This window comes from Lytechinus pictus, chromosome 12 (assembly GCF_037042905.1).
Source record: "Lytechinus pictus isolate F3 Inbred chromosome 12, Lp3.0, whole genome shotgun sequence".
Classification (NCBI taxonomy): domain Eukaryota; kingdom Metazoa; phylum Echinodermata; class Echinoidea; order Temnopleuroida; family Toxopneustidae; genus Lytechinus; species Lytechinus pictus.
In genome coordinates, this window is record NC_087256.1 from 4,100,772 (window position 1) to 4,128,452 (window position 27,681).

The 27,681-nt window shown below is 35.5% G+C and overlaps 1 protein-coding gene across 1 annotated transcript; it reads left to right on the forward strand.

Moving 5' to 3' along the window:
- Positions 1 to 2,806: 2,806 nt before the first annotated feature.
- Positions 2,807 to 27,484, forward strand: LOC129273391 (uncharacterized). Its single transcript, XM_054910419.2, has 20 exons — positions 2,807 to 2,963; positions 5,089 to 5,139; positions 12,115 to 12,237; positions 12,463 to 12,671; positions 13,034 to 13,178; positions 14,683 to 14,808; positions 16,751 to 16,956; positions 17,484 to 17,631; positions 18,490 to 18,615; positions 19,197 to 19,405; positions 19,659 to 19,806; positions 20,244 to 20,398; positions 20,731 to 20,904; positions 21,441 to 21,588; positions 22,134 to 22,465; positions 22,918 to 23,065; positions 23,677 to 23,861; positions 24,741 to 24,896; positions 25,420 to 25,567; positions 26,300 to 27,484. The coding sequence occupies exons 2-20, from the start codon at positions 5,097 to 5,099 to the stop codon at positions 26,302 to 26,304; spliced, it is 2,934 nt and encodes a 977-aa protein (XP_054766394.2). The 5' UTR covers positions 2,807 to 2,963; positions 5,089 to 5,096; the 3' UTR covers positions 26,305 to 27,484.
- Positions 27,485 to 27,681: the final 197 nt, after the last annotated feature.

Consider the following 27,681-nt stretch of genomic DNA (forward strand, 5'->3'; position numbering starts at 1 on the left):
TATTTGAATAAATATAATATTATATCACCATTACCATCATCATTATCATTATGATAATGTATTATTTACACATGGCAGCCCTTTTAAATATGACATTGTGTAGTTCTGAATGATGATAATTTCATAACTTCCTACTCTCATCCATATATTCTTTTCAACTTAGGTTTTATTTCTATTCCTATAAGGCAGAAAGTCAAAGTTTTCATAAGATGTTATACAGTATGACCCTGCATGGATTCGAATCCATGACCTCTTGTGTTTGGCTCTCCAGCCGCTGAGCCAAAACGCACGATTTTTTTTTTAATCATATATTCATTAAGCTACCAGCAAAATCTCAAGGGAAGGTCTAATTATTTTAGAGTTCAAGATTTGAAACCAAATCCCTCACCTTGCCCTTTCTAGACTTTTAAAATAAGGTTAAATGTAATCGATACACAGGTCTTGGCAAGAGCAGTTATGAAATTATCATCAATTTTCACGTCATCTAAGCAATAACGTGGGCATTGATAAGATTTCTTTTACTAAGAATCCTTTTCTTTCATCATCATAAAGGTAATTCATTTTAGAGTATCATTCTAATCATCAAATAATATAATAATAATAATAACGCAGTTCTTGTATGGCGCATATCACGACACAGCGTCCCTCCGCGCTTTTAGCTAGACACATGCATCCGAAAAGTGCTAAAATAATACGAGAGTGCTCACAAGCCTTGATTTTCTGCTGGAAAATAAAATAAGGACAGATCTACTAGCATGGTTGACTACACTAGAGGCAAAATGAAATAAAATGATTTTTTTAAGGATGTATGTTTATGTTGCGTCGGTGTTTGAACTCAAAATAAATCTTTGAGCCAAACTTGAAAGGGATAGTAATCAATCCGATAATTGGTTTAAGCAAAAGTTGCATCACGAATGCAATTGGGGCATTAGAAATTGATTAAGTTTGTATACATGTTCATAATGAATACAAATGAAATGAAATATTAATGGGCTATCCACGTCTGTATAACGAAATTGAAATGGTCTTTGATCTTCATGGCTTTGATAGTAGTAGACTAGTAGTGCCAGTTTCCTCAATAAATTTTAAGAAAAATCATTCAAACATGCCGGTGCGACAGTCAGTAACAAACTTCCTAGCAATTCATAAAATTGCAATTCCGTAAATATAGCTTCAAATTAAACTACCAAAAAACAACAACAACGCCACACAATAAATTCTTTGAAGATTATTCCCAATTATATCCTGTTATCTGAATACCTAAGCAACCTTCCCCCTTGTGAACAAAGCTATTTTGTTGACATAAACATTTACCTCAATATATTTTTATTTTCATCGTGTGAGCATTTTATTCCTTTCGTACTGATTTTAATTAACTTGGCTCTACATTGTTCCCCTTTGTTTAGAAATTTTACGCTACACTACTTTTTTAACGATAACATACATTAACTTATTCTAATACAACTATGTATTTTTACGAAAATAATTCATGCCTTGTGTATGTTATGTACTTTTATATAGGATCAAGATGCATTTTATTCTGATCTTGCTATCCTGATAAATAATATATATTGATAAATAACGTGTCATTATAAATCTATGTCGCTTTGTGTATCGCATATTTTGTTTCAAGACTGTTTAAAATCCTGGCAAGTTGCTGAGGAATTCTTAAAAGATATAAAGAGAAGGGAGGAAAATTTACAAGAAATTCAAAATTCATGCGGAAAATAATATGAATTTGGTTGGTTATTTCATTCGATTATTAAAAGCTCATCCATTTGTTAGTTATTAACTATGGGACCGACGGCTTTTTAATAATAGCAAAATTGATTATCCAGCTCGATATCCAAGGGCACTTGAGAACAACTATACCCAGTTTCGAACCCAACCAACGGTCCACAACCTTGACTCCACTAAGGAATTGTGTGATCTACATAGTGTGGAGCAGGGGCGGTGGAGCCAAGTTGAAAGTGGGAGGCACCTTTTTTTTTTTTTCTTGGTCGTGAAAAAATTGGGGAGGGGGCAAGAGCCCCCCATCTGTACGCCTCGATCTGCTTATCTACCCCCACTCACATGACTCTTGAAGCTTAAGGCATGTATGATTATCCTTACAAGTTTTGTATTAACATATAAACATGAGAATATGGTTTTCTTGTTTCAAAGGGGAACTTGTTAACACGTACAATGGGTCCTTCTCAGGTGAAAGGGGCACAGAACACATCCGTGAGGGGCACCTTTCTTGGGTAAAAGGGGGTACTGATTCGAAAAATGACACTTATAAGAAGGGAAGGGGGCACATGCTCACATATAAAACCGGTCCTTCTCATGTGAAAGGGGCACAGAACAGTTCGTGAGGGGCACCTTTCTTGGATAAAAAGGGGCACCGATTCGAGAAAGGGCACTTACAAGAAGGTAAGGGGGTACTTGCTCATACATAAAACGGGTCCTTCTCAGCTGAAAGGGGCACAGATCACGTTCGGGAGGGGGAATTTTTCGGTAAAATTTGGCCAAAAAAATCGAGAAATTACACTTTCTAACACATAAATCGGTGCCTTCTCAGGTGATAGGGGCACAGAACACGTTCGAGAGGGGGCATTTTTGCTTTTTTTAAAAACAATTGGCAATTATGCGAAAAAGGGCACAGTACACGTTCGTGAGGGGGCATTTTTCTTGCGTAAAAGGGCACTTTTACAGTTCTTAAAAAGTGGGGGGCACTGTGCCCCCGGCCCCCAGGATCACCGCTCCTGGTGTGAAGTGTTTTCTCGAGAGCAAAAACACACGACATCCTGTCTGCCATCAATGTTAAGTGCCTGGGTAAGGATTAGTACCTGACCTCCACAAAATCAATTTTAACTAACACACGCAGTCTGCTGGTAGTCTATCAAATGTATAAATATGAGTGATTTTTCCATCTTGATCACACTTTGGAGAAAGCTTCAGATGGTATCCGGAAAGACTAAACCGTGAGTAGCTTTGAATTTTTAAAGGTTTTTATGGTTACTTTTCTACGGAAGCTTCAAAGTGCCATCGATATATATATGAAGCGAGGTACGTTATCTTGCCAAGTCGACTTATTAAAGGACAAGTCCATCCCAACAAAAAGTTGATTTGAGTAAAAAGAGAAAAATCCAACAAGCATAACACTGAAAATTTCATCAAAATCGGATGTAAAATAAGAAAGTTCTGACATGTTAAAGTTTGTTTAATTTAAAAAACAGTTATGTGCACATCCTGGTGGGTATGCAAATGAGGAGACCGATGACGTCATCCACTCACTATTTCTTTTGTATTTTATTATATGAAATCAGAAATATTCTTTTTTTCTCCTCATTGTCAAGTGAAACAACGATTAATTCCTCCCTGAAATTGTGGAATGAGCATTGTTTAATATTAGATGATTCAGTCAAGTTGGTCCTTATTGTCAAATCTATAAAAAATGAAATATTGTATAATTCAAACAATAAAAAACAAAAGAAATAGTGAGTGAGAGACATCATAGACTGTCTTATTTGAGTTGTGCATATAACTGTTTTGTGAAAAATAAGCAAAACTTTAAAATGTCATAACTTTCTCATTTTACATCCGATTTTGATGAAATTTTCAGCGTGTTGCTAGTTTGATTTTTCTCTATTTATTGAATCAACATCTTTCTGGGGTAGACTTTACCTTTAAAAGTTGTATGTCAACGTGGTGATATACGTTATCTCGCCAAATCGACTTATTTAAAGTTGTATGACAACGTGGTGAGATAAATCATCTCTCCAAGTCGACTTATTAAAAGTTGTATATGACAACGTGGTGATATATTATCTCGCTATGTCGACTTATGACTTAAACTTTTCATAAGTCAATTTGGCGAGATAACGTATATCTCGCCATCGTAAAAAGTCGCTGGCACTTTGAAGATTCCATACTTTTCAAATACCAAGATCCTTTTAAAGTGATCATTTCACTTTGTTCTAATTTAAAAAATTCTCCTTTTTGTTACTGAAAATGCGCTAAACATTAGGCTTATAGTGTAAAAATACCATCCCAGAAGTTTCAAAGTATTATATTTACAGGATCAATTTTAAAACCTTGGAGATGTAAACCAAAGTTTGAAAATAATTGGGAGTTGGTTTCAATGACTATGTGTATACCGGGAATCTGTGCACCACAACATATTAATTCTAGATGAACACAGCATGACCTACATACAGTGTGTACAAGGTATACAATGAATGTACAGTGCAGCTAATAGCGTGTGTATAGGAGATACACACAACAGAAGGCAGTCAAAATAGCCAACGGACTTTTTTAATTTGAGAAAACTGGTCATAAGCTGAACCCGTCTACTAGACGGTTCTCAAAATCAGGCTAATAAATTGCTACTTGTATCTAAATTAGAGTTTTTCATCCTATATAAATTGTGGTCTGTTTCAGGGTTTTTGAGGACAAATACAGGCACTCATACGCACGTTTCAACTCAGTTTGATAATTTTTTTAATCAGCTAAAGTTAAACAAAGTTAAACGATCCCTTTAAGAAGTATAAATTTGTGCTTGAAAACTCCTGAATTCATGCTCTATTCTTTGCTAAAATGTGATTTATCTATCTCATCTGCAAGAATTCGAACTTTTACTGATATATTATCTTAAAAGATGTAAATTACTCGTTGTATATAAATCTTATATAGAAAGCTGGTATTTTGACAAATTATTGATATAAAGAAAATTGCATCTTTGCAAATAATTAACACACTTGATCAAAAGACTACGATTTGAAGTTTAATATTCATTCTTAACGTTTCAAAATAAAATCTTTAAAATATGATAGCAGTAAGAGCCGCAATATTATTTATCTTTAAATATCAAAGTAATTAAAGTTAATATACTTTGTAGATTAAAATTAATTAGACTACAATCCTGACAATATGTAATCTAATCAATTTTCGAATTGACTTATCATCATGAATATAGAGTAAGATTGCCTACACCCCGTCTATACCTAACAATGTCTCCAGTATACTTTGTCCTAAATATTATATATGATTCCTATTTTTATGAACGGCTTTTTCATATTATATTTCTTTTCTTTTTTTGCCATTTAGGTAACAAGATGGGGCAAATTTTACTGGTTTTCATTTTGTCGGCAATGATTGGTAAGATTTTTTTTCTTCTTCTTCACGACATTTCTCATGATCCAATATTATAATTTTTCATGGAAGCGTGTTTAATACGATGTGTGTGATCCTTATGTTTAAATTCATGTCAATGGCAAAATAGGATTCGAAATTTCGAGGAAAATTACAAATAATGGAATTTAAATGACATAATGAGGGCCCGTTAGCCGTTAGGTGACATCGTAATAATAATGTTTCAAATAATTCATTTCCATTTTGTCAGATCTCCCAAATTTTCTTGGTAAATTACAAATTCATCTGTTGCCAACTCGTCCACTCATTACATGGTCTTGCTTCATTTAGTCCAATGCCATTCCGTCCATTAAGATTTCGTCTATCAACCTTTTGGTCCAATAACAATTTGGTCCAATCATCACTTCGGCATTGACCTTTTCGTCTCATAACCAGTTGGTCTAATGTCCATATTATTTCCATTCATTTCGCCCAACTAACACTTAGTCCAATTAGACCAAATGGTATATAGACTAAATGGCTATTGGAAGAAATGGTGAGTGGCTGAAATGTGGACAGTGGACGAAATGATGGTAGACCAAATAAAAGTAGACGAGCTGGTAATTGGACGAATCAGTGTTAGACCAATTGAAAATAAACCATTTTCTTTTACCTGAAACGGTGGGTGGCCCAACGCGACTACTTCCGGAACAAGCATAACTCGGAAATTTATATAGCTTTTAATAATCATTACCTACATAAAAAGAAAACAAGAATCCGATATGATTTTGGCTGCTATGCTTCAAGCATATATTTGCTTATATAGTTTGCCTCTGCATTTTACTCATTAATTTTTTTTTCTATATTGTATTTATGTCTTTCTCCAGTCACTATACAGTGCGTATAAAAAAAGGTTTACACTTTTAAAAAGCCCTGGGAATTCAAAAATATACAACATGTGGGTAATTATTCACATATAATCTTGGGTTTGGGTCTCATCTATCCAATGAAAGTAAAATTTTTGACAGAATGTTACACTTGAATGAGCACTGTCCATTTTTGTAAAGCTCGCAGAAGTCTGTTTGCGCAGAACACGCTGTGTCAAGGGGAAAGGGCGAAGTCAAACTTGCCCTGCAAAACATTACTCATACATTTCCCTTGCACTTTTAGTCAATTGAAATAAAACGGATACATTCAAGCATTTTGTAATAATTTAGCCACCCAAATTGAAATTTTAACCCTTGGTAAACACAACCTTTACCCTTTTTGTGCCAGCTGGATCTGAGGACATAACTGAATCTGAACAAAAGAAAATATCAGACATCTCCAGCATTTTTTCACTAAGTTTTTATCATTTAAAGTGGGTTTACATTTCATTTTTCATTTAATACTTGTTTCTCCACACTTTTCCCAAGCTTTACAATGATTAACAAAATGAAAAACAAGCCTAAGCCATTTCATGTAAATCACAGCTCGGTGTAAAACAAATATCGTCACGATGGCCTCGGTGTGCTGGGGAGGGGGTGGGGCGCAATGCACTATTCGAAGTGTTTTTGGCTAGGAAACAAGTTTTAAAAATGTAAAAGATATCTTCAAATCAATTTTACGATCTAAATCCCACGTGTTCTTCATGATTAAGGTCTACTTTTATTCGCATAACTATTTCAAAGTTCTGCGCAAATCATTATTCACTAACTTTTCAAAAGTGGTGCTCACTCAAGCGGAAATATTTTTCGACAGTTATATCGTCATTTGCTTAAATGGATATGTACCATTGTTAAAATGTGGAAAAATCATCAGGATATTACAAATGCATAATTTTACAGGATTTTTTCTTAGTGTAAACTTTTTTTTGATACGCACTGTATATAAGATTGTCACTTGTTTATGTACTTTATGCTATCTTATGATTATGTCTCACGCATTGTAAATTTGTTTTTGTATATTATTCAAATAAATGCAGAAAATCCTGCCAAAAAAATTGAAAAAAATAACGCGTTACCGGGATTAATTGCTAATGAATGATTATATTCATTTTTCATACTGTATTGTCTTTAATCATAATTTGACTCGATATATTTAAAAAAAAATGCAGTATTTGTAGATAATTACATTTTGTACCTCATTATTTTAAAAACAATGATTCATTTCCATTTCCTTAAAAAAAAATTAAATATCATATCATTCTATTCTGTAAACGAACAATAACTTTCCATATTCATTAAAAACCGAGAAGTATTAAAAACAAAACAAAAAACGGTGCCTCATATACTTCTGTTCTCGGAGACGAATCCTTGGCTTGGATAATAGTCCAGAAAATAAGGAAAGTATAAATAGATACATCAAAAGTTGTTACGTATTTATATTAATGTGTTACTACAATGGTTATTGTACTGTATATTTACAGTTGGGAATACAGGATATACTTCATCATTCAAAATACAAGGGCAATACGACGAAAACAGTTATGTTTGTGCGCATCATGATCTGCGCACATTTTACACTCTGTGCGCTGACGTCACAATGGATGAACTGGTGATTAATCAGCTGTAGGTTAATTCATGTGAGCGGATTTTTCTCCTTATCTTCGCTAACTGCAGATCCGATGTGTTATTTTATGAAGCTAATAAACTGGAATTATTCCAAAGACCATTTTTTTTATTCCTCTACAATTTCAAAATAGTTTCTCTGTAGTGCTGCAAAGTATGATGAATATGACCCCGAGTTTGAATAAATGGAAGAAGAGTGGTTCGGAATTTTTCCTCACATATAGATACAAAGCTTTTGGCAGCGCGAGCAGAAAATTTTTGTATACGTTTTGAGCTGATCGAAAAGGTATTAATGACTGCTTGCACTTAGCCATGAAGACGTTACATATATTTCAGCAATCAAATAATGCGAGCGCGAAGCGCGAGCTGAAAATATTGGACATTTCTACATAAAGAATGGGAAATTTTAATCAATTTTCGTAATCGTGAACAGAATAGCTATATAACTAAACAATTGATAATTTGATGCGAGCGCGAAGCGCGAGCGGAAAAAAAATCGAGATTTAGACCTAAAAACGGGACACTCTATTCACGTTTTGTAAATCATGAAAAGAATGAGTAATAGGGGATCTTCGTACATTAATAATGCGAGTGCAAAGCGCGAGCAGAAAATTTTTATATACGTTTTGAGCTGATCGAAAAGGTATTAATGACTGCTTGCACTTAGCCATGAAGACGTTACATATATTTCAGCAATAAAATAATGCGAGCGCGAAGCGCGAGCTGAAAATATTGGACATTTCTACGTAAAGAATGGAAAATTTTAATCAATTTTCGTAATCGTGAACAGAATAGCTATATAACTAAACAATTGATAATTTGATGCGAGCGCGAAGCGCGAGCGGAAAAAAAATCGAGATTTAGACCTAAAAACGGGACACTCTATACACGTTTTGTAAATCATGAAAAGAATGAGTAATAGGGGATCTTCGTACATTAATAATGCGAGCACAAAGCGCAAGCAGTAAATTTTTAATATTGTGATTTTAAACTGGAAAATGATTTAAATTAAGAGAACAAGTTGAGTATCTGTATAAACATACGCGCGTGTTTCATATTTAGACCTAGAATCTAGGCATTCTAAATAATGTTTTATCATGAAAATCAAAGCGAGCGCGAAGCGCGAGCTTAAACTATTTGATATTCCGATCTGAAAAAAAAGAGTTTTTTATAGGACTGGGACATCCTTAGGACATGTCATCTTATGAAAATATTGACTGTCTTCCTATTCCTCTTGCTAAGCGCGAGATGAAACAATTAAAAGGGACAATTTGATTATTTAATTGATATCTTATTCATTAATGCCTAATGAGGGCACAAAATCTGATGATATTATGGCCTGAAAACTGGACATTCCAAGCACTTTTGTAATTATAAATAGGATGCATCAGTTAATATATTCAAATCATTAAAGCGTGCGCAAATTGCGAGCCTATTTTTTTATACACTGTCATGAAAAGGGGATTTTAAGTAGTTTGTTGTATAATCAATATTGAGACAACACAACTCGCCAATCAAAATGCGAGCGTGCAGCGCGAGCTGATACGTTTTTACAATCAGACCTGAAAAGCGATATTTTGAAAATGTTATGGAATACACGAAAATAAAAGGTACCTGCAAGAAAACTTTAATATTCAGACCATAAAACTGACATTTTTACAGAGCACTTTTAAAAAATCACCCACAATAATGAAAGTTCGATTTCCGAGATGAAATATGTTTTGTATATTGACTTCCAAACTTGATATTTAAACTCCATATTGAACAAGATACGAAAATTACCTAACAGGCAATGCGAGCGCGAAGCGCGAGCGAAAATTTTATACAGTGACATGAAAGATTCTTTTTATTTTCCAAGTCTTCCCCTCATCTTATTTTATTTACTCATCTTCCTCCTCTTCTTTTTTCTCCTCTCTTTTCCCTCTTTTTTTTTCTTTCCTTTTTTTCTTTTTTTTTGCTCCGCCAATAGGGGGGGGGGGCCTGGCCCCTCGGCCCCCCCCCCCTGGATCCGCCTATGCAATGAGCAAACAATTGACAGCAATATAAATAAATTATCCATCTTACGGATACAAATATTAATCATATAGCAAAATTTGATGAAATCTTCATGGATTTTGACTGAGTTATAGAGCTTAAAACTCATTGTTGTGATCTCGTGAGGTCTAAAAATGCCAAATTCTTTTGGATGCGCAATTCTTAAGAACATCATCCATTTTGGGTTAACTTTGAAGCTCTATAGCAAAACATCAAGCACATGGACCCATGGTAATTTTTGAATGTTTGGGAGCAGGACTAAGGAACCATTTGTATTTTAGACATTTTGGACGGTATTAGACTTGTGCCCGAACGGTTTTAGACACTGATAGTTTGATAACGAGCACATGGAGCTCATACTTTTAATATATTAACGTCTTCAGAATATATTCCTCTACAAATCTAGAGAGTATGATGAAAATGACATGGATTTTGAATGTTTGGGAGCAGAACTACGGAACCATTCGTATTTTAGACATTTTGGACGGTATTATCTGACTTTTACTTGTTTTCGGTGCATTTTTGGCTGTTTCAAGCCAACTCGCAACCGTTTAGACACTGATATTTTAAAGACGAGCACATGGACCCCATGTTCTTAATATTTTAATACCTTTAGAATATATTCCTCTGCAAATCTAGAGAGTACGATTAAAATGACATGGATTTCGAGTGTTTGGGAACAGAACTAATGAATCATTCGTATTTTATACATTTCGGACGGTATTATAATATAAGACTTGCGCTTGTTTTCGGCGCATTTTGGGCTGTTTCAAGCCAACTCGCAACCGTTTAGACACTGATATTTTAAAGACGAGCACATGGACCCCATGTTCTTAATATTTTAATGCCTTTAGAATATATTCCTCTACAAATCTAGGATGAAAATGACATGGATTTTGAATGTTTGGGTGCAGAACTAAGGAACCATTCGTATTTTAGACATATTATTAGACTTTTGCATGTTTTCGGCGCATTTTAGGCGATTTTCAAGCCAACTTGCAACACTTTGGACACCAATAGTTTAAAAACGAGCACGTGGACCCCATATTTTTAATATTTTAATGCCTTTAGAATATATTCCTCTACAAATCTAGAGAGTATGATGAAAATGACATGGATTTTGAATGTTAGGGAGCAAAACTACGGAATCGTTAACATTTTACATGTTTTAGACGGTATTATTAGACTTTTGCACGTTTGCGGTGCATTTTAGGTGGATTTCAATATTTTCAAGCCAACTCGCAACACTTTGGACACTGATAGTTTAATAAAATAGAATACAATAGAATATCATGAATAGAGACCATTGGAATTATCAATCTTATAAAGATACACTCTCTTGCATAAAATGTTAGAAATAGAAAAGTGTAAGTGGGATGTTGCAACAGCGGCTCCTTAATTAAGACGTGCACAAAATTATTTTAGTAATGCAAAATGTAATGACAATAATGAGAAATGTTTCCAACTTCTGAAAATGTACTTCTTTTATTCTTTATCAAATTTGATTTACTTTTCAGTCTATTTTGTCTGATTATACTCCATCTGTTTTATTTGCATAATTTTTAAAGTCTGGAGTACTCCTTAATTTTTTTAAATACTTTTCATAATTATACTGGAATTTACGAGGGTACGAGGCGAGCTATTAAATCTATTTTTAAAAGTTAAAGAAAAACTTCTAGTATTTTGGCAGGTTATCTCGTTTAATATAAAGATGGTATATAAAAAATGAAATAAAATAAAGACCATGGAGAAATTGAAGGTCGAAAATGGCAGTTATGCAAATATGAATACCCTTTTGCTGAATTCCTTCTGGACCCCCCTCGCCCTGAACGTCAGCGTCTCTCAAAACCAATTGAATTAAGATGTCAATTATGCCGAAGACTTATTTTACGCGAAAAACACAGTATTTATGCCGGCTTAGAAACATGCCTATTGTGAATTTTACGGCATCATGTTACTTTCTAGGTTTAAGGACGATTTAGTCCCAATGATTTAACCAACCTAGGCAACCGTTTAAACCTCTCGGCGGTGGGATCGAGTACAAGGGTCTGCGCTTGCAGACTAGCGGAGGAGAGGATCGTTGTCTTTGCTACCATAAATGAACTTTGAGCCAATCACAGTATATCGAAAATCGGGAAAGGAACTATTGTAGTTTAGCGAACAGACTCTTCGCAGATAAGGTTGCACGGACAACTTTGATGTTTTCGTTAGTGTAATTATGGACGTGGTGTAATAAATACAACATTATACTTTTATTATTTCAAATCAATGGTTTATCCTAAATACTAAATTAAATCACATCCTTTTATTTTGCCGGTAATTCAGTGTACGATACATTTGGCCGGACTTCCACTCTGATGAAGGTAAAAATACACTTGACATATCTTTAAAAAAATGATTTTTGTTGTTTGACTTTCAGCATCATCGTCACAGCAATCATTGGGAGTAGAAGATGGACGAATCACGAACTCACAGATCACTGCTAGCAGCTGTTTTGATCAAAATCACTGCACTGATCGAGCAAGACTCAACCAACCACTGAGTAAGTTTGAATTATGTAAACTTCTGTCAGTTTACATGACGATGTTGTTAAGGCACATTTTTTTTTGGTAAGTTAGCATAGTGTGCATTTTCCCAAACTGTACCGCAACAGGGTGCATAGTGGCAAATTAATATAGCAACGCGGTTTCTGTATTATTATATTTGCGAAAACTGTTTTAAAAATCCCGGGACGAATCGTGAATAATTCAAAATTTCAAATTATTAGGTGGTAGTAAGAAGGGAGCATGGAGTGCAAGAACTAACAACCAAGACCAGTTCATCCAAGCAGATTTACGACAGCTGCATGACGTCATTGGGGTTATGACCCAGGGTCGTAATGCTGTCAATCAATGGGTGACGAGTTTCCGGGTGATGTACAGTACAGATGGACTGACTTGGACGGCTGTTCAGAATGCTATGATGGCTGGTAATGAGGTGAGTTGTACTTTAAGAGTGAAGGATGACATCTCATAGGTCTGAAAGAAACTGCGTGACTTTTCCTTATTCCATAAACTGAACACGGTGAAAGTACGTCATCCAATGTTACAGCAAATAAGAATTACAATTTCGAAAGTTGGTCTTCATAATTGCAATCAACAAATAAAACTACAAAGGTGAATTCCCAAATGGCCTCATCGACATAAGTAAATTTGTACCCACAGAAAAGAGAAAGCCCACCCAAATGATAATTGCTGGCAAAAGGTACATTTTTGGTCAAAATACGTCGACGGTGCCATAAGGGACCATTGTCGTAATACGGAGCCCTGGTGACGATCATTTACCATTTTCTTTTATAGGTCTTTCCTGGTAATACGGACAGTGAAACTGCTGTGACGAATGTTTTCTCTCCCAGCATTGTAGCTCGTTTCATTAGGATTGAACCAGTGACTTGGTCTGGCCACATCAGTTTGAGATTTGAGATTCTGGGATATGTTACACCAAGTAAGTTCGGTTTTACTTACAATGCATATAACTTGGGTTTGGAAAAGAGAGAAGTGGGAGCAATTATAACACTTCCATTTTCATCAAAACTAGATGAAAAGAAAGGAACGAAGAAAGTTCGTGTATATAAATATGTTTAACGTTTACCGGGAAAATAAATCACAAAGCGGTTGATATGTGAATGAGACAGCCGGTAAAGGGCAATATGTTCTTTAAGTTGTTGCATTGGGCATGAAATAAGATTAGAACTTTATAAGGTAATGTAATATCATATAACTAGACGATTTTAAAATAGTTCGTCTATATCGGATGAGAAAAGTGGAAAACAACGCCTCTTAAATACAGTGCGTATCCAAAAAAAGTTTACACTTAGAAAAATCCTGTAAAATTATACATGTGTAATATCCTGAAGATTTTTCCACATTTTAACATTGGTACAGATCCATGTAAGCAAATGACGATATAACTGTCGAAAAATATTTCCGCTTGAGTGAGCACCACTTACTTTTGAAATATTAGTGAAAAATTATTTGCGCAGAACTTTGAAATAGTTATGCGAATATAAGTAGACCTTAAACATGAAGAACACGTGGAAGTTAGCTAGCAAAATTGATATGAAGATATCTTTCACCTTTTTAACTTGTTCATTGCCCAAAACACTTCAAAGAGTGCATTGCGCCCCTCCCCACTCCCCCAAACACCGAGGCCATCGTGACGATATTTGCTTTACACTGAGCTGTGAATTACATGAAATGGCTTAGGCTTGATTTTCATTTTGTTAATCATTGTCAAGCTTGGGAAAAGTGTGGAGAAACGATTATTAAATGAAAAATGAAATGTAACCCCACTTTTAATGACAAAAAATTAGTGAAAAAATGCTGGAGATGTCTAATATAAACTTTTGTTCAGATTCAGTTATGTCCTCAGATTCAGCTGGCACTAAAAAGGGTAACGGTTGTGCTTACTAAGTGTTGAAATTTCAATTTTGGTGGCAAAATTGTTACAAAATGCTTGAATGTATCCGTTTTATTTCAAATGACTAAAAGTACAAGGGAAATGTATGAGAAATGTTTTGCAGGGTAAGTTTGATTTTGCCCTTTCCCCTTGACACAGCGTGAAAACGAGCATTTCTGCGCAAACAGATTTCTACGAGCTTTACAAAAATGGACAGTGCTCACTCAAGTGTAACATTCTGTCAAAACTTTTACTTTCATTAAATAGATGAGACCCAAACCCTAGATTATATGTGAAAAAATTACCCACATGTTGTATATTTTTTAATTCCCAGGGCTTTTCAAGTGTAAACTTTTTTTTGATACGCACTATAGTCTGAGTCAAATGCGTATCGAGCTTTCGCGATTTAAGAAAACGAGAATGCTTACCACAGAGCCTCTCTCTCTCTCTCTCTCCCTCCCTCCCCCTCTCTTCCTCTACCCCTCTCTTTTTCTTTCTCTCGCTCCATTCCACCTTCTCTCTCTCTCTCTCTCTCTCCTATTTTCAACAGAGATTGAAGGGCTCCAGATAGCTTTGGGTATGAAGGATGGGCAGATACCAGACAGTGCACTAACAGCCTCATCAGAGTATGATGCCAACCATGGAGCCGAACGAGCACGTCTGGATACCGTGGCTGGTGAGTTAAAAAAATACCCTTGATCCCTTTCCTTTATTTTTAATTTTCATTCTATTTTCATTCTATTTTTATTTATTTATTTATTTATTTTATTATTTTTATTTATTTATTATTATTATTATTTTTTTTTTTTTTTTTTTTTTTGGGGGGGGGCATTGCTTCACTTGCGATTTGTCCGCAATTATTGCTGTTTCGTTTCTTTTACACCTATCACCTCCAAGTACATGATGTGCATGATTGTGTTCTGGAGAGGATGGTGATAGTGGTGAGGGTGATAGTTGTTGTAGTAGTGGCATGGTGGTGGTGGTGGTGGTGGTGACGATGATGGTGATGGTTTGATGACGTTGATAATGATGTTGATTATGTTGATGTAATCCTAGTTGATAAGAGAATTATTATACAAAAAATAACAGTGTAAAGTATCGTTTCCTTGTTTTATTTTGCCCAACCATAATGATTGCAATACCTATTTTGCAGTGCCAAACATTTTTCATTCCCAGATAATAATTCTAGTTGCTGTGCTAGTTAGTAGTAGCAGCAGTATTGATAGCTGTTTAAGTAGTAGCTGTGCAGTAATAACAACATTATTAAGAAAATAATAATAATAAATAAAATAATAAAATATCATAAGAAATGACGTATTCATGATGCTGATGTTAACAACAAAAAATGAAAAATAAAAAGTCTACATTTCTTCCCGAAAATTTCGACAAACACTAACTTAATGAAAGTGCATTTAAATCAAATAAGTTCTGACTAAAAGTGTCAATTCAACTTACATAGGTTGTAAAATAGATGAAACTGTTGAGTAAATATAAATTTTATTTACCAGCATCATTCATTTGACGAGTTAAAATGGTCAATCTCAATAAATGAGAAAAGATATTTTATACCGTATGTTCTATTTTCTACACTATTTTTCTTTTTTTATTTGTGGATGGCTTTCCACGAAAAAATCTGTATACCAAGATATTAATTGTCACATGCAGAATACATATCGCAATGTGTTGTATTTCAGTATTACCTTGTCTATGGAATACATAAATATTTTTTTACACCTATCAGCACATACTGTATAACATTCTGGAACCTGGGAACGATTTTTTTAACATGGTGTGCTTGATTTTGAAAAGAAAAAAAATGAAGGTCCATTTATTCATGAGAAATTTTCGCTACAAAATGAAAGAGATTTTTGTTAAATGTGTGTTACTTAGCATATTTACCGATTTCCAGAGAGTGCTGCCTATCTACGACTCCAGCCCCCCCCCCCCTCCTCCCGCTTCCTAGGGCTATGATAACACTACCCTCCGAAGTGTAATCAACATTCTTTTTGTTTTCGAACTTTTGAACAAACGCCACAGAAGTCTTCTTTTCCATCCTATTTCCCCAAGTTTTACAGAGAAGAATAAAACAAGGTAGCTTTTGTTAAAGAAGAATATGAAGAGGAATAAGGGGGAGAAAGAGGACGAGGAGAAGAAGAAGTAGAAGGAAAAGGAGGAGGAAACTAATTAGAAGAAGAAAAAGAAGAAGAAGAAGAAGGAGAAGAAGGAGAAGAAAAAGAAGAAGAAGAAGGAGAAGAAGAACAAGGAGAAGAAGAAGGAGAAGAAGAAGAAGAAGAAGAAGAAGAAGGAGAAGAAGAAGGAGAAGAAAAAGAAGAAGGTGAAGAAGAAGAAGAGGAAGAAGTAGACGGAAAAGGAGGAGGAGGAGAAGAAGAAGGAGGGGGAGAAGGAGAAGAAGGAGAATAATGATTGTAATAATGTTTCTAATAACAACGAGTCCGTAACAATGTAAGGTTATTTGACATTTTGAAATTGCACTACATAACAAAATGCGAATTATAATGGGCACAACTTATTATGATGGATGCAATCCTATAGCTGCAATCCTAGTCTTGTCCCACAGAGGTTGATGGTAGTTTACATTTCTCTTGATTTCCTAACAGCCGGTGGGAGAAAGGGGGCGTGGTCGGCACAGACCAATAACGTAGACCAGTGGTTGCAGGTTGATCTGAACAGCTTCTACATGATAACAGGTATCATCACTCAAGGTCGACAAGACACTGATCAATGGGTGACCACATTCAGTGTGTCATCCAGTGGTGATGGAACAACCTGGACTTATATCCTTGACTGCGATGGGGATCCTAAGGTATAGTTAGATATCCAACTGAAGAGCTGATAGTATTGGTATATTTAAACCAGGGGCGGATCCAACATTTTCCAGGTTTCCGGGGGGCACACTTGTGTAAGACCGGCATATTTACGTTACAAAAATTTACTATAGCTCTCAAGGGGGGGGGGGGGCACGGACCGGATGCCCCCCCCCCCCTGGATCCGCCACTGCTGTAAACATACGTATGTTAACTTTGACCATAGTTCCAGACAGTGCCATTTGTCAAGTCACGAGCAGTGAAGAACTTTAGAAAGAAATAACTTCATAATAAAATTAGAAGAAAATGGGAATATACATAAACGTTTGAATTGGATTTTATTCTATTCTGTAGTAAAAATGTTACACTGCCTTTTTTATGAACATTGAATAATGCATTCTGTACAAGTTTGGACTATATTTCTTGTTTATATCCGGGGTTAACTTATGATATTGCCATCCATTAAGGTAGTAGTGGCCTTGTGTCCAATCTCAAATCTTCAATATTTGTTTCTTCCTATTTATAGACATTTGATGGGAATGTCAATCGTAACAGTAAGGTAACAACTGCATTTGATCGACCAGTCATTGGTCGTTTCCTTCGAATTCATCCTACTTCGTGGAATAATCACATCAGCATGAGATTGGAAGTTCTTGGAAAGGGACCAGTTGCTAGTAGGTTTCTAATTCTTTCATGTTTCTAGAACCTTTATTTATATATGAATAAGTCCCCAATCCAGACGAATTCTCTATAAATAAATTTTCAATTTATTGAAGTAGATTTTGGTAAGATAAATGATGGCTTTTGTGATAACTTGATTCTGATGAACGAACTTATGTTTCCTCTTCGAATGAATTGTTCAGCCAATGTTAATCAGTAAAGCTATGTTTTTCATGGTAAATATAAATAAGAATTGACAAAAATGAGCGATCAAGAATGTTAGCAATGCGATCAAATCACTGAGCGCCAAAATCGGTACAAAAGTTGAGATTGTGATCAGAAAAAAGTACCGATGGTACTTGCAGTTTTGATCGGGAAATTTGATTTTTTTTCTCCCTCTATGCTTAACCATGACACTGTCCGTGACAACATTTCAATTATTTTTGAAAATAGAATATTGTATTTTGATTTTACTAGATATACCAACAATCTGGATGCAACTATATTTTGGGGTTACTAATACAAACAAGTATGTCAAAATTGCTATTGATACCGCCCAAATTTTTTTTGTTCTGAAATCCATGTCCTACATATTGCATTTTTTATGATACAATATTCTACAATGTCTTGATATTCCTTGCTTACTGGTTTTATGTAAACATCTCTTTTTTATTTTTTTTATTAAGATTTAATCAGTAGCCAATGGTGCAAGGAACGTTTTTTTTTAATCAGACAAAACGTTTGGTGCTTCATTGTTTGTGATCAGAAAGTTTCGACGCCACTGATAAGTATATAACAATATACTGTTTAGCACAGAATGACTTACCTATTTGATACACAATCATTTTGTTGTCTTAATTTCTCCGCTCCAGGCCAGCGTTTTGCCCCGATGAAACTTGGAATGGAAGATGGAGGGATTGCGGATGATCAGCTTTCCGCCAGTACATGTTATGATTCAAACCACTGTGTCGACAGGGCAAGGCTAAATCAAGTAGCAGGTTTGATCATCGATGTTATAACATTATTCAATCTCTTATATTCAACCTTCCCTGATAACTATTTTACATTCGATCCTTAGATGCTGAAAAATGCTTTTCAAAATCTTCGGTCAGTATCATATTCAATGTATTTTGAACGTGTAATTTTACTAGAAAGCTATCATAATGTTGGTTTTGAAGTGAAGATTCATTTTTTTGTACATACTTTTTTTTGATTAGCGAAAAAAGGTTCTTAAAAAAAGTTCTTATTTATTCCCCCTAAAATAGCTTTGCTGCTGAAAATGGCCTTGGGGTAAGTTTTGTTATCCCTGTGTTAGATTTATTTCAACTGTTCCTTGATGACGTTGTATTCGTGCAATTCAAATTGTTGTAAAGGAGCACGTTCAACCCCTTTCGTAATTAAGAAGGTGTATTTTTTTAGCATTTGCACCGTTTTCATTTCTAATTGTATGTTTCAGTTGCATAACCACTTCCAGGTACCACAGGGCATAATGACATAATCTTCAGATGGAAAACTGGGGAGTAATAAAATCTTGCCTGAAAAAATTAAACGGTTTAAAATCGATTTCATTTCTCCGAAGGTGGTGGGAAAAAAGGTGCCTGGTCTGCCCAAGTCTTAGACCAATCTCAATGGTATCAAGTAGATCTTGAAGTAGACTATAAACTGCGTGGGATCGTACTCCAAGGAAGATCAGATTTAAATCAGTGGGTGACCGGTTACAAGGTTCAGTATAGACCTGATGGACAGTTAACATTCACAGATATAGAAGACGACGATGGAGATGCTATTGTAAGTGATTTTATTTCAAACATTTATTTTGGGGGAGATGGGAATCATAAAGATATCATCGTTGTATAAACGTTTTTAACATAACCAACATCATCGTCAGAAAGGGCCATGAACTTGATACCATTTTGAAAGATGATGTCAGTCACAATTTAAAATGCTATCTTTGAAAAGATCCGAATCTGATGAAATTTAGTCAAGGTTTTACCACATAATCCTAATTATTTGTGAAGAAAACGTTTATCTTTTTCTTTAGACATTCACAGGAAATAGTGATAGAGATACTCCAGTGACCAGCAAGTTTCCTCTTCCAGTCGTCACTCGGTATGTCCGTATTCTACCCGCTAGTTGGCATGGCCACATCAGTATGCGCTTTGAGCTGCTTGGAGAGGGGCCTATCAATGGTAAGGACCAATTGCACAAATAATTGCATTTAAACAGAACGACAACAATACTCGCAAATCCCGAATAGATGTATCCGATTGGTTGAAAATTACGTTGAATTTGATGTGTTCACATTCATTATGAGAGGAGAGAGAAGATAGCACCATTTAAGAAGATTGAATGAAGTCCTTAAAAGTTCGGTAAGCCATAGGGGATATGACAGCGTAAAACAGGTTGAAAGATATATGAGATGAAGGTATCATGATGATGAATGGTCAACCTGTAAGAATTGTCAAGCATTCTCATCTGATCAATCTCTATCTGCTCCATGTTGTCATTTGAAGGAGTTCGCTCAAATCCTTACAAAATATATGATCCATATCAAATCAATGTTATCCGCACCACCATAAAACCTTTAAAAGATTATCTAACGTTTTCTTATATTTATTCATTATAGTCGTTGCCACTCCTGGAAAACTTGGAATAGAGGATGGAAGCATAGAATCTACTCGTCTCTCAGCTTCTTCGTGCTGGCGAAATGACCATTGCGTCGATCGCTCCAGACTTAATCAGCCACAAGAAGGATCTCTCAGGGGAGCATGGTCTGCCATAGTAAGTTTTAAAAATACCACTTATTTCTTTCAACTGTCAAAGTGAAGGTCTCGTGATTTGGTCCAACCAAGTCGATATGATAGTCCTTTTGGTAAGGTATTCTATGTTTGCTTATTATCAAGCATCGTCATGGTAATTCTTAGCAACTTAGTAACATGACTCTGCTCCACCATCCTCTGAGATAGGACTTGACCTATGATAGAACTGCATATTTTATATTCTTTGACACAACTTACCCCATCTTCAGTAAATTTCAAAATCCGCCAAAGTTCTAGAATATTTGACCTGTTAATATGGATTTGCAATCATCAAGACATTCTACATTTCCACAGACAAACAATGAAAACCAGTGGATACAAGTTGACCTGCTTGCAGCCTTTGAAGTTACTGGGGTTATCACACAAGGACGGAACAACTACGATCAATGGGTGGAGTCATATGGCATTTCCTACAGCATTGATGGCAAGGACTGGATTTTGGTAGACGCCTGCGATAGAGAACCAAAGGTGGGCCATCTCAGACCTCTTATTTATAAGAAGCAACGTGTGACTGTCTTTAAGTATCTCAACTGTTAATGTTTGGGTGATACTATATCTCACTAGGATGGCATACTGTAATTGTTTGAAACTCTTTCAATGAATTTTAAGATTAGTGAATGTCCTAGAGCGTACTGACTAAGCGGGTGATGCCTTACCACTCAACTTGAAAGTTTGCTATTTAAGATTCAACTATGTACTATGATTTCTTAAGAGAGAAAAATAGGAAGAAAGTAAAGGCGACAACCTGTGAATCAGTAAAAGATATACAATGAATGATAACCTGCCTTGTAAATTACAACCTTCGAATGTACTCCTTTGTTCCATAACTTTTCTCAGAAACCCGGTTCAAATAACCAATAATTTAGGTCAAAAATCTTATCAGGATTTATTTAAAAACAGGGTTTTCTATGTAGGATGAACGTGAGACACTTCCGAAATCTCTATACACGTATCTGCCCAAATCCTTTCAGACTAAACGTCTTCTTTTGTCTCTTATGTTTCAGACCTTTGTTGCTAATTTTGATAGTGACAGTCTGGTTGAAAATGGTATCAGCCCACCGGTGACAGCTAGGTTCTTCCGTATCCATCCTTTGACATGGCACAACCATATTAGCTTGAGATGGGAACTCCTAGGAGAGGGTCCCTTCACATGTAAGCAGTACACTCACATATATCTTTTGTAAGAGGACTTGCAAAAAAGTATTGAGCTATAATTTGAGTCTCGAGTATTAAAGGGAGTTCCTTTGCCCCGCGAATGCAACTCCCTTTGATATGATTCCCATAATCTATGATAGACCACATATTTCCCAGTGAACTGCTTTAGAATTAGGCCTTTCTATTTGATTCTCCATACTAAGAAAAACAAATAAATGAAACGTTCCAAAGGAGGGCCTCATTGCATTTTACTTTTGTACGAAAATTAAGTGGTGTGATCCTTCAGCATATTACATTGAATCTAATATTGCTTTATTACCAAAGGTGCAATATTTCAGACTTTTTGCTTTTAACCTGCAAGTTTGGTAGTTTAAGGAGCAATTCTAACAAGTCCAAATGTGCTTTAGTAAGGCTGATAAGTTACCAAAAGCACAATAAGACTTCTATGGACACGAGTGTGATGCACTGAGGAATATAATAACTATTTAAATGCGTCTTAGTATACATAGATCAAGTGTTATTAATTTCATCTTACGTTGCAGTGGCAGATGCATCTCACACACTTGGCCTTGAAGACTACCGCATACCTGATGGCTCCATGACGGCTTCCACCGAGTACGATTCCAACCATGCCGCAGGACGGGCTCGCCTAAACCTTCCGTTAAGTGGAGCATTGAAAGGTGGTTGGTCCGCTAGCACACTGGATCACAGTCAGTGGCTTCAGGTTGACCTACAAGGTATCTATCGTGTGACTGGAGTCATCACCCAAGGAAGAGCTGATGCTAATCAGTGGGTCACCGAATATAAGGTTGCTCATAGCTTGAATGGATTGATTTTTGATACTATTCGTGCTGCGGCATCCACCCAAGACAAGGTACGCATTCAAAACTACAGTATATCTTAACAAACCTACTCTTGACATCCTACATCGTTTCTTGCAATGATTTCAGCAACTGGAATATAAGGCTTAAACAACTGGTCACCCAAACAGATTATGATTTCTATTACTAACGGAAATTTATAGACCCTTGTTACAAATACTGAAAGATTTCTCCTAGATATTAAAACCAAGGTAGCAAATTCAGCAGAACTGGTACCTCTTCAAAACGTATTCACAGACGTATTGAAAGGTAAACTTGTTTGGAAATAGGGTTCCCTTCTCTGGCTACCTTGTTATTGTTGAGCTCTCTGAAATCAATAGTCGGTTTATTTGTATGTCTTCGGTCATGAAGAATTGGTATTCTACAATGATTCCATACCATGTAGTATTTCATTATTTTCTATGCTTTTCATCTATATAATATATCCTCTATAATGTTCCTTTAGGTTTTCAATGGAAATAGCGACCGAAACACTCAAGTCACCAACTACTTTTCCCCTCCACTAACCACTCGCTTTATCCGAATACTGCCATCTATGTGGCTTGGACACATCAGCATGCGTATAGAACTTCTTGGAGCTGGACCTGTTGCAGGTACATACTTGTTTGTGACTTCCTTGTTAATAATTCCTTTACCCAATATTTGATTGATCTGTGTCATCGAGAAAGGGTAGTTCTTTACCCTGCTATATCTCTCTTGACACAAAAACCTACAAGAATAGAATCATCTCTTTGCATTTCAAAGCAATACAGTTTCAAAATGAAATATCTCTGTAATTGTTTAAAACTTTATAGCTTTTTTATTTAACCTTTTTAAAACGATTTAATTCCTTTTAACATAGCGTTCTGGATTCTTTGTTTTATCAATTCCAACTGAATGTCAATTTATATATCTTAGACCAATATGTTATCACAAAAAAATTGACTTGGCAATCCTTAAAAGCTGAAGCTTGGTGTGTTGGGGAATAAGATTGAAATTCCAATTTTAAGAAATGAAATTTTCAACAATAGCTACATAATAATCCATGAGAAACTATTGTCTTAGTTATAGAATGAATCCATGATTTCAAATTTTATAAAAATACACATTTTCTGACTACAGAATTTATTATAAGTTTCCAATCACTATGTATCGATTTTCAGATATTATGCCTACAGACCTCTAAAATCTGTACCTTTATTTTGTTATAAATTTGTGCCAATAGCCATCTTGAACGACCCTGTTCCTCTGGGCCTTGAGAGTTATGTCATCCCAGATTCAAGCCTTACAGCTTCTAGTGAGTGGAACGTTGATCATGGTGCGAAGAGAGCTCGGCTTAATCTTGCCCGAGTTGGGAACCTCCGCGGAGCCTGGTCTGCTCAAACAAACAATGCCAACCAGTGGATCCAGGTGAGAAAATACAATGTATGGTTTAGTCTTTTGGCCCACCACTACTGCAGAATAATTATCACTTGTCATTTTTTATGTTTTCTGAATAGAGGGCATAGATCCCACCGCTGCCACCATGGATAATTGCAGATTATTATTACAGATTTACAGTATATTCTGCTGCTGTCAATAATGTAAGAATCGCAAATAATTTTATGATGGCATTTTATGGTGGAATTGCCCACTTATTCATTCTGAATGCTTGATCGGCACAAAGAGTTAACACTGCCATCTAGCAGATATTGTAAACTAAAATCACATTACCTGAGGGTTTTATCCTACCGCTGCCACCAGTATTGATGAATCACTAATCATTCTATGATTTTGTGCCACTTCTGCAACTCATTTGTCATGAAGCATATGAATGTTATTTCATATTAATATTTTAATGGAATATATCATATGGGCTTCCCCCTTAATAGGCAATTAAACTCCCATTCGTCTTTACAATCCAATTGGAAGTGCTCTTGTGATCAAGATCTTGTACATAGGTTCTTTCTACTCATTTTTTCTGATCAGCCATTGAACAAGATCATTGTGCATAAATACAAAAGATATAAACCACATGTACATGAAGACTGGGATTACTCGCAACCCATAGGAGGAAAGACTATTTATTTTGTTTACTAAAACAGAAATAATTAAAATTTGAATTTTCTAAATATACTTCCGAATAGGTTCATGTAATTAGTGATAAATCCTTACAAGTAAAGATATACTTAGTGATATCAGTCGAAGTCATATATGTGTTTTTTTCCCAAAAATTATCTATAAGATATTACATTTATATAGTTATTATGTTAGATTAACCTTAACATTTCTTCCTCCACCTTTCCATAGGTTGATCTATCAGACACTTACCGCATTATTTCAGTGGCGACTCAAGGGCGTCAGGATGTAAACCAATGGGTTACAGGGTACAAGCTAGCTTGTAGCACTGACGGTACTACCTTTGACACTGTACAGGGAATCTGTACAAACTCTGGAGCAGACAGGGTAAGTTTGTCCTTTCAGATTATTGAACTCTCTCAGATGTCAGCTTAGGCGGGGCAGGGCGAGCTGGATTTGTGTGAATCACTCATGACATTCTGTTGAGTAAAGACAAAATAAATGATTAAAATGAATACATCAGATGTTGAGTATGCCATTGTTTTGATCGTACCGTTTTAGATTTTTGTGGCATAAATGCCTGATCCCATCCTCACAATTTCTCATAATTCTGATTGACATGTGACTAACTTATTAGGAGTATATTCTAATGTACTGATATGACAGAAAGAGGGAAACTAACATACAAAACAAGAAATAACAAAGAGGTGTATAGCAGGTCCAGTGAATTCACATTGAAACTTTGCAACTAAGAATGCAGTCAGTATCCCTGAGAAAATCACCTCTGAGGTACAGATTATACATTGTTAAGATGGTAGGCCTACTTAAATTGTAAATACATGTATTACCTTTCGTTAAAGAGTTAAACTATTTGTTAAAAAATTGAAATAATTATTTTTTTTCCTTGAAGATCTTCACTGCTAATTCTGACCGTGATACCATTGTGACCAACACCCTACCTGTGCCCCAGAATTGCCGCTATGTTCGTCTGATGCCCGTCACTTGGTATGGTCACATCAGTCTCCGTATGGAACTATATGGTGAAGGCCCTCTCACAGGTAAGTTGTTCAAAACTGGTGAGCCACAAAGATCTCCTCCTACCCCCCCCATCCTCCTTCCCTCCCCTACTCCCCTCTCCTCCGGCCTCCTTCGCATCCTCCATTTTTCTTTCCAAAAGGAAGACATCGTTGAGGGGAGAGGAAACAAGACCCCCTCCCCTTCCCCTGCATTTCTCAGGATTTTATGTCATAGAGGAGACCTGAGAGAGTATTGGGCAAAAGTTAGAGTTTTTAGATCTTTGTTCGAGGCAAGGTTTGATTAAAAAAAAACCACCCCAACTCACCCCACTATTGATGCTACAGTCACACCACCTTAACCTACTCCAACCCCACCGATAGTATGTCATTGGAAATAATGTAGTAGTAGCTTATATCAGTCAGGAGCCGGTTGATTTAGTGTGACATGCCTTCACAAGGCCAGCAAACTAATTGATATGAACACCATATACCAGGGGCCGCGGAACCGGGGGGGGCTTCAGCCCCCCCCCCCACTTTTTTCCAAAACCGTGTACAAAAATGTAAAAATGACCATATGATTGTGATTTTTAGCATGGTCAGCCCCCCACTTTTGGCTCAGCCCCCCCACTTTGAAAACCGTTCCGCGGCCCCTGTATACGGTATATAGTTTCACAGAGAGCTGTATATAACCCATTTATAAAATAATTTTAATTCAACATTATGTAAAAGTTTTGAAGATTGGTCTGACATATATATCTTGTGTTTACTTTTCAGTGTGAATGTTCAACATGCCAGACCTGACCAGGAAATCGAATTAATGGAATGATTACTCACATTGAATGGAAACATTTAGTTTCAATCATCCTTCCTCTATTAAAAATCTATGGAAATAACTATGAATAATTTTTCAGCATTTACATGTATCTCTTAGAATTAATTATCAGGTTTTGGGATCTTTATGCGAGTATGTCCTTCCATTTTTAGCAAGTTATGCACATTAATCATCTATAATAATTCGGTCCATGGGTTGGTTTGTCCAAAGTACTACTTTTAAAATATTTATCGTCTTTTTCAAACTATCATAGGTAAACATAATTTTGTTTTTGAAGGAATCGTACCAATTTTGATTTGTAAAAATGCAATAAATCTCAATAGATTTAGATTTATTACAGTGCATTTATTAAATTTATCATTGCTTTACTTTAAATATACTTTTAAGTATTATTTTTTACATGATATCAGATCTGTTACTCAGTAATGCAATAATTTGAAACTTTTATTACAATGTTCATATTATTTTGTTGGTTTGTAAGGTAAGTTGATTATCATCACATACAAGTGTACTGTACTGTAGAAGAATTGTCAACTTTTACTTGGCATCAGATTAACTTACTATGGAATACATTTAAAATTACTGCCTCTGTAGAAGAATTCCTTTATCATTAAGTGCATGAAATAAATCTTCTTATCTCGGGTGGAGGGTGATATTTCACCAATAAAAGGGACCTTATACCATCTATTTTATCAAGGAAACTAAACCAAATCCCCCATGTCTAAAAAAAAAACATGCATTAGTTACCCGTAAAATCATTTGAGACAGAATGCAACACTTTCAGGATTATTTTTTTGTCTGTTTAGCACATGAATAATGGAATGTCTCCATGGTCTCCTAAATGCAGTCAAACTTTTAACCTACATGATCCATTATGTCCACTATGCTCTTTTCTTTCATGTTTCCCATATGTCAATTTGACACAGCTTTTCGACATTTTGACATTCACCTTGTACTATTAAAAAAAAAAAAAAAGTCTGGTGCTAAAAGAGATGTGTTGCTTTAATTTGGGTTGAATTTGGGTTTAAAATGATAGAGCCGTTTCAATGAGATAACCCAAACGTAATCACTGTCCTTTTAATTAATTTACTTTAGAATAAAAATACATTGTCAGTATTTGCATTCAATTGTTTTAGTGTTTGTGTTTTTTTTTATATGTGTATCAACAGAATTAAGGACATTCCACAGTTAAAATGAAATCCATGTCATTTTCACTTAATTTTGCAGTGGTACATCAACACCTGTATATCATGTGCTTGATTTTTAGCTATTGAGCTTTGAAGTTCACCCAATTGGAAGTTTTCAAAAATTGCGAATCCAATGA

Excerpts from the sequence above, each read along its gene's own strand:
- LOC129273391 (XM_054910419.2), top strand. The coding sequence starts at position 5,097 with ATGGGGCAAATTTTACTGGTTTTCATTTTGTCGGCAATGATTG. Across the intron at positions 12,238-12,462 it reads AAGACTCAACCAACCACTGA|GTGGTAGTAAGAAGGGAGCA; the intron begins GTAAGTTTGAAT and ends TCAAATTATTAG. Across the intron at positions 24,897-25,419 it reads CAAACTCTGGAGCAGACAGG|ATCTTCACTGCTAATTCTGA; the intron begins GTAAGTTTGTCC and ends TTTTCCTTGAAG.